At 40.6% G+C, this 8,007-nt stretch overlaps 1 protein-coding gene across 2 annotated transcripts in view; it reads left to right on the forward strand.

Moving 5' to 3' along the window:
- The window catches only part of LOC124872549 (splicing factor SWAP), a 67,119-nt gene extending 64,856 nt beyond the window's left edge, over positions 1 to 2,263 (forward strand). For both annotated transcript variants that reach the window (XM_047372683.1, XM_047372684.1), the window contains exon 19: positions 1,528 to 2,263. In XM_047372683.1, coding sequence (XP_047228639.1) covers positions 1,528 to 1,593 — 66 coding nt within the window. In that variant the 3' untranslated portion in view covers positions 1,594 to 2,263. The remainder of the gene's footprint in view (positions 1 to 1,527) is intronic.
- The last annotated feature ends 5,744 nt before the right edge of the window (positions 2,264 to 8,007 follow it).

Raw genomic sequence — 8,007 nt, forward strand, 5'->3', positions numbered from 1 at the left:
GGTGATTGTGACTGTGTGTGCCTGTTTTTTTTTGTTTTGTTTTTTTTGTGACAGATTGGGTCTTGGACTGCTCCCTCTCCTGGATCAGCTTATTTCCTCCCCGCCACACTACCTGCCGGTGGTTGGAGTCTCTGCCCACTGGTGTACTTGTGGTTCTCGGTGTCCAGGGCCGGGTGCTTTGGTGTGTGCTGGCTCACTCCTGGTGGGTGCTTGCCGGGGCCTGGCCTCCTGGGCTCTGTTGGGCCTCTGCGTGGTGGGTGGTGTGTCCCGGGGTCTTGGGCCTCTGGGTCCATGGCTGGATCTGCTCGGGCGTGGACGGCTGCCAGCGGGGCTTGTGGGCTCGTCGCTGCGGCTCCCTGGGGCTTCTGCACTGTTGTTGCTGAGTGGTTCCCCTGGGACTCTCCACTGCTCTTCTCTGGGGGGGTTGCGGTAGTCCCGGCAGTGGGTCTCCTGGGGTTCCTGTACTTTGGGGGGCCTTTAGATGTCTGTGTCCCGGATCTCCTCAGTGTCCGTCCAGGGACCATGGGGCAGGTCTGTGGGTCCTCACACTCCTTATTGCATATTTTTGTGGAGAAACCTTGTATACAAAAGCGCATCCACATTCATACTCACAGGTGTTAAGCTTCAGGTGTTGACAAATACACAGATGTTCTATATTGGGCTGCACCTCTCACTAAGTACATTTTACCTTCATAAGTAACATGTACTATTTTGTTAAAAAAAAAAACAGCTGCAGGTGTATAAGCAAGCAGGGTGTAATCTTGTATTCTCTTCATCCTTCTTTCTCTCCTCCACTCTTTCCTTCTTTTCTCCCCTTTTTCCCTTTTGCCCCATCTCTCTTTTTTTTTAACTTCTTTTTTCCTTTTCATTTCAGTCTCCGCGTCCGTAACAATTGAAATATTCCCAAAGAGGTTTACAATAACGTTTCTTTTATAAATATCAAGCAGAGCTTTAAAGCATTAGCTGTGATACTCCACTTGTGAAAGTAAATCTGTTGGGCAATTTATTGGCACTCAAACAACAATTCTGAGCAATACTCTGCCGGACAGGACACGGTAAAAAAAAAAAAAAAAAACAAGTGTCAAAATCCCATTCTTTGATCAGAAATACATAAAACAATTTAAAGAGGTGCAAAGAGGTGAGATAAGGCCTCACACAGTGTTGCCATCTTTAGTTTTAAAGCAGCATTACCTTAAGAACAACGACGCTCTTAGTTTTCACACTGGGGCTGTCTGTGTCTTTGTGTTTTTTTTTTCAAAAAGCTAAATTTAGCTTTATTGTAGGGGTGGAAAAATAGAGTTTCAGCCTGCTGACCAGCAGTGTGCATCAAAAGGTAAAGGAGGCGCAGCACTGCGTTGAACAGGAGAAAACCTTTTTCACTCCTGCATTTTCCCCAGCGTTGTATTAAACTAACTATAAATCATAGAAGGGGTTTGATAAAATTTAGTTGTGCGGCTTTGAATGCCATTAAAATCATAAATTAATATAGCTGGTTTTAAAAATGCATCTTTTACTTCTGTCTTTCAGGATCTGATGGCCAAAGTGCGAGCCATGCTTGCTACGTCAAAGACCTTCCAGCCTCCCACTTCCTAAAAAGGGCATGCCTTTATTCTGTACCCACTGCAGCCTCCGTCGGTCAGAGGGCGCCCATCTCCAATTTCCTGGAGATTCATCTTGCTCTCATCGGTGTTTATGAACAATGTCTTTATCTATGATTTATTATTTCATTTATGTTTGAGCTCCAGGAGACACTGTTTAGCTACAGAATGTCCTCTGCAGTGTCGTTAGGATGAAATAAGCTGGAACTGTAAGGGTCTGGTTTCACACCTGACTGGAGAAGGCGGCTCATTTGCTGAGAGATTAAGACACAGTTGATACGTTTTGGTGCAGCGAGAATCAGTTGTGGAAATAATCCATGTGTTATTTTGCATTCTGTTTTATGATAAACCCGTAAATGATGTCAGTCATTTCTGCAGCGTTAACGTGGAGCTGTGGCAAGTGTAATTATCTCCTTCTGTGAAGGTTTGTGTTTGATAATTTCATTTCTCTCTCGCATATCTGCTTTTCTCTTCTGCTGCTGTTTCCTTCTCCATCTCTCTTCATTATTTCACTCTCCAACTGAAGAAGTGGTTTTAATTTTTTATTAATTCCCCCAGCTGTACTGTGTGGCCTTCTATTTCTGTTCCTGGGCTGTACTGTAGTGAGTTTGATGCAGGACAACTTTGTAAACTGAACAGTCAATAAAGTTTCAGTTATGACTCAAGTCTGGTTTTTAATCATTTCTTCTTTTGGAAACATGCCACTGGCCAACTTCTTTTAAACAAGAAGCAAGTAAATAAAATATATGTTGGTTACATAAAATATAAATGAAAAGTCCTTTTTAAACCCTCGTGAGACGTGGGTTTAAACTACTTTGCAGAATAATAACTGGACACTTATTGTTTTAAAAAAACTCATAAAAGCCAATTCAATTCAGTTTATTTATATAGCGCCAATTCACAACACATGTCGTCTCAAGGCACTTCACAAAAGTCAGGTACATACATTCCAATTAATCCCAATCAAAAATAAAATTAATAATAAAATTGGAAAGCCAGAACAGATCGCTGTCAGCTGATTTAAACCCTAAATCTATTGACTCTAGGCACCCATCTAAAACAGACTACTTGCAAATGCATGTGGTTCCACAAAATTTAGGATATTATTGCCTTTTGTGAAAGATATTAGAGATGCAACTGAAAACTGCATGTGCAAAAAATGGGTTAGTTGTGTAATTATCTTTGACTAATTGCACTTTAATTTTGTGGTTTGTTATATCTCCCAGTTAGGTACTTTGTTATGACCTACTAGGCGCAATTAAGATAATTACAAAAGGAGTATTTCAGTACTTGGCCAATAATCAGTAAATTGGAACGATGTTCGTAACAAATGTTATGTAGGGGTTCAGATGTGGAATCTTTTTGCTAGCTGTCTCATGCAACATGGCTCCAACAATAAACAGGTTGTGTTTGTGGCCTCTGAAACAATGCCTTCACATAAACTACACTATTACTATTTTTGGACTTCAGATAATAGCATTGATTGGAATGTGCTGTGAATCACAACTAGATGGTTTTAACTTTTGTTCGGGGTAACATTTGTTCTCCAAATGCTACAGGACAAATTGTGTTTATGCATTAAAAAATAAAAACATGAACGGCGATTCAGTCCTGGGAAAAAGTGTTGGCACCCCTACAGATTTCTTGTTTTTACTGTTTTGTCACAATTAAATGTTTCAGATTATCAAACAAATAAAATATTAAATAAACATTACCTGAGGATATACGGAAAGCACTTTTCAAATTCTTTCATTTTTTAAGGGAGAAAATCGGGGTCATCAAAATGTTTTTTGGTAAATGTGAGATGAACCTTCATGTTCTTTTTGGTCAGCTATAGGTTTGACCTTGGATCTCTTCCATGGGTGCCATTTTGCTCAGTCTCTTACGTATTGATAAAACTTGAACTCTGACCTTAACTGAGGCCTGCAGAGCTTTGGATGGTCTGGGCTGTTTTGTGACCTCATGGTTAAATCGTCAATGCACTCTTGGAGTAATTTTGGTTGACCATCCTCTCCTGGGGAGGTTCACCACTGCTGCATGTTTTCTCGATTTGTGAACAATGGCTCTCACTTTGGTTCACTGGTGCCACAAAGTTTTAGAAGTGGCTTTGTAACCCTTTCTAGACCGATAAATGTCAAAGACTTGTTTTTCTACTGTTTTTAGACTTTTTTTTAGATTGTGTTGCCTTTGAGATCTTTGAGCTGTGAGAGATATCTAAAATATCTAAATTCAGGTCTGGGTCTGGCTTGTGAAATCGAGCTCAGGTTTGTAAAAAATGAAATTTAAGTTACTGGTAAGTCAGGATTTAACAAGGAAGGCAATTACTTTTTCACACTGGGCCAGGCTTGTTTGAAAGCTGTTTTCCCTTAATAAATAAAATCATTTGAAAACTACTTTTTGGTTTTACTCAGGTTATCTGTATCTATATTAAAATCCGTTTGATGATCTGAAACACTTAAATCTGACAAAAAAGAAAAAAACGTAAAAAATCTGTAAGGGAGCAAATACTTTTTCACAGCACTAAGTATTTTTTAAATTGTGACTAGATGAGTCTAAACTAAATTCAGATTTTTATAAGGTATTCAGATATTCCAATGTAAAACCATGTTTCAGCAGATAATGCATTTGTCAATCTAACCCTGCTGTCAGTCCATCTCAGTTGTCATCTACTGATGACATAATGCAGAGCCTCTGACTGCTGTTCAAGAATAATATAAATTTGGCCCTTCAGCCAGAGTGATTGATGTAGATGGAGACTTTTTATTTTTAATTTGGGCAAATTTTTTTTATTACCCAAAGTCTGACAAAAAATCTGTAAGGGAGCAAATACTTTTTCACAGCACTATGTATTTTTAAAATTGTGACTATAGATGAATCTTAACGTCATGCTCTCTGACGTCTAGTTTGAAGTTGTTTAAAACGTTTTTGGGATTATATCATGTTTCAAACACAAACTTAAATGTATGTTGTATGATAGACCAACACAAACTGGTGATTGTTCTGAATGGGAAAAGGAAATATAATTTTCAACATTTATTACTGATATATATCTTAAGTGTGCTGTCCATCAAATCTGACTGAGCTTGAGCTATTTTGCAAAGAAGAATGGGCAAAAAGTTTAGTTTGTCGATGTGTAAAACTGGTGGAAACATACTCCCAAAAAACTTGCAACAGTAAGTACAGATACACTAAAGGTGGTTCCACAAAAATATTGACTCAGAATACATCAATGAACAACAGTGTTCCACCCTTGCTCAGTTAGATTTAGCTCTAGACTTTGACTAGACTATTCACCAACGCATAAACAACATTTGATTTAGGGCAGTCGTCGCCAACCTTGGTCCTCAAGACCCATTGTCCAGCATGTTTTAGATGTACCACTGCTCTTGCACAACTGATTCAAACGATTGCATTATCTCGTCCTGATGCAGTGAAGTACTATAGAAGACTGTTAATCACCCATTCCTTTAACCCAGGTGTGTGGAAGCAAGGGAACACCTAAAGCATGCAGGACAGAGGCCCCTGAGGATCAGTGTTGGGGACCTCTGACCTGAGCTCTCGCTTTTGCTGTATGATAATGTTTGTCCTGCTAAAAGCTCAACAGCTGTCCCAGTCTCAAGTCTTTCGCAGTCTAAGTGGGCTTTTTTTCAGATTTGTTTAGTATTAAATTTCATCCATCTTCCCATCAACTCTGAGCAGTTTATCTGTCCTGGCTGAAGAGAAAAAATCCCACACCATGATGCTGCCTCCAACAACCATCACCGTGGGGAGAGTGTCATCAAAGTTAAGTGCAGTATTACTTTTATTCTACACAGTGTTTTGCATGTTGAGCAAAAAGTTTGACTTTCTCTCATCTTACCAGAGCATCTTGCTTGTCTCCTGTGGCTTGTGGGAAACTGCAAACGGGACTTCTTTTTATTTTTTTTTCACTGATGTCATTCTTCTTGCCTCTGGTACACAGAAGTCAGATTTGCAGATTGCACTGGTGGACTGTGTTTAAACTAAATGCTGACATTAAGCTGCACAGTCTGAAGGTTCATGGACATGATTTTGTGGTATGATGACTGATTTAATGGGGAAAGTAACACATGGTATTAAAAATACTTGTAAGCACCATCTCAAACATTGTGCATTTGTGCATTGCTCATTTCTAGCTTGCTAAAACACAAATTGGATGATATTGAAATAAAATTCAGATTTTTTTATAAGGTATTCAGATATTCAAATGTACAACCATGTTTCAGCAGATAATGTTTGTCAATCTAATCCTGCTGTCAGTCCATCTCAGTTGTCAACTACTGATTACATAAAGCAGGGCCTCTGACTGTTGTTCAAGAATAATATAAATTTGGCCCTTCAATCCAGGTGGTTGATGCAGATAGAGACTTTTTTAATTAGTGCAATTTTTTTTTATTACCCAAATTGGCTTTTAATTAATACTGTAAATTAAACCTCAATAAATATATAAAGCGTTTTTAAAGAAAGAGCAACCCAAATTCTGAGAGTAGATGTTGTTCACATCATTTTTTCCAATTGGGACAAAAGTAATTTAAAAACTGGAAACATTTCTTTTATTAAGGAAAATGTGCAATATCCCTTTTAGGTTTTGGCTAATGTAATATTCAAAATTTCTTTGACACTGGATATTCGGTTTTCATTATCTGTAATCCATAACCATCAAAATAACAAGAAATGAAGGCTTGAAATATTTTACTCCTATGTAGCGTCCCTACATATTTAAGCAGGATTGCAGAGTAGTTGAAAGAGGGTTTTTTTTTTTATTCTTTGTCAAGATGGGTTGCTCCAAAACTATGTTTCTGCCTGTCCTGTGATGCAGGGTACCTGTACCAGAATCTCCAGGGGTGAGAAATTAAACGTAAAAAAAACAGCGCTCTGGAAAACTGATGAAGCCTGTTGTTGAATATTTTTCATCATATGGTCCTCCTCCTAACCGCTGGGGAGTTTTTTTCATCCTGTTTGAGGGTTCTACAATGCAAACCCCCCCACAAAATCCAAAAGACAGAACACACCAGCTTCTATGTGCTTCATAGATGCTTCCAAAGCATTTGCCAGAGTTAACAATCAGAAGTTGTTTATTAAATTGCAAAGGAAAGGAATATCTGCATATCTAATTAGAGTTTACACTTTTGTTACTCATATCAAACTATGCAAGTTAAGTGGGGTACCGATAGGGGACAGTGGAGTCAGACAAGGTGAAATAGTGTGTCCTGTTCTCTTTTGTTTGTATCTGGATTATCTTTCTGTTAAGCTAAATGATTGTAAGACAGGTTGCATTGTGGGTAACCTTCCTGTTAATGTATGCTGATGATTTGGTCATTCTGTCCCTTTACAGTACTGGTCTCCAGCAGCTAGAGCTTGTGCTAGTTATGGTGTCCAGCATGATGTTTTGTTTAACCCCTTAAAGAGTTTTATTATGATTGCTACAACTAAGGGGGATCAGAAGCCACCTTTTTTGTCAGCAGAGCAAGTACTAGATGTGGTAACAGGTCTCCGACTGTCATTTCGGCCTACAGGCTGAGCGGTAGTGCGGAGTATCTGCCCTTTATGGCGTCCCTGTCGGGGGTGCTGCATAGTGACCCTCCCGGGGACTTCATTATTCTGCTGGGGACTTCAATGCCCACGTGGAAAACGACAGTGACACCTGGAGAGGCGTGACTGGGAGGAATGGCCTCCCTGATCTGACTGGTGTTTCATTATTGGACTTCTGTGCTAGTCATGGATTGTCCATAATGAACACCATGTTCAAGCATAAGGGTGTTCATCAGTGCACTTGGAACCAGGACACCCTAGGCAGGAAGTTGATGATCAATGTTTTGGACACTCTGGTGAAGAGAGGGGCTGAGCTGTTCACTGATCACCTCCTGGTGGTGAGTTGGATCCGCTGGAAGAGGAGAAAGCCCAACAGACTTGACAGGCCTAAGCATATTGTGAGTGTCTGCTGGGAACGTCTGGCGGAGCTCTCGGCCAGGGATGTATTCAACTCCCACCTCCGGGAGACCTTTTACCAGATTCCAGGGGAGGCTGGAGACAAAGTCCAAGTGGACCATGTTCTCCGTGTCTATTGTCGATGCTGCCGCCGGTGGCTGTGGCTGTAAGGTCTGCGGTGCCTGTTGCAGTGGCAATCACCGAACCCAGTGGTGTACACCGGCAGTAAGGGATGCTGTCAAGCTGAAGAAGGAGTCCTATAGGCTGTGGTTGGCTTGTGGGATTCCTGAGGTGTCTGACCATGAGGCCAAGTGTGTTGCGGCCTGGGCTGTGGCAGAGGCAAAAACTCAGGCCTGGGAGGAGTTCAGTGAGGCCATGGATAAGGACTACTGGTTGGCCTCGAAGCGATTCTGGCAAACTGTGAGGAGCTCGGAGTAGAGCCGCTGCTCTTCCACATCAAGAG

This window comes from Girardinichthys multiradiatus, chromosome 8 (genome assembly GCF_021462225.1).
Source record: "Girardinichthys multiradiatus isolate DD_20200921_A chromosome 8, DD_fGirMul_XY1, whole genome shotgun sequence".
Lineage (NCBI taxonomy): Eukaryota > Metazoa > Chordata > Actinopteri > Cyprinodontiformes > Goodeidae > Girardinichthys > Girardinichthys multiradiatus.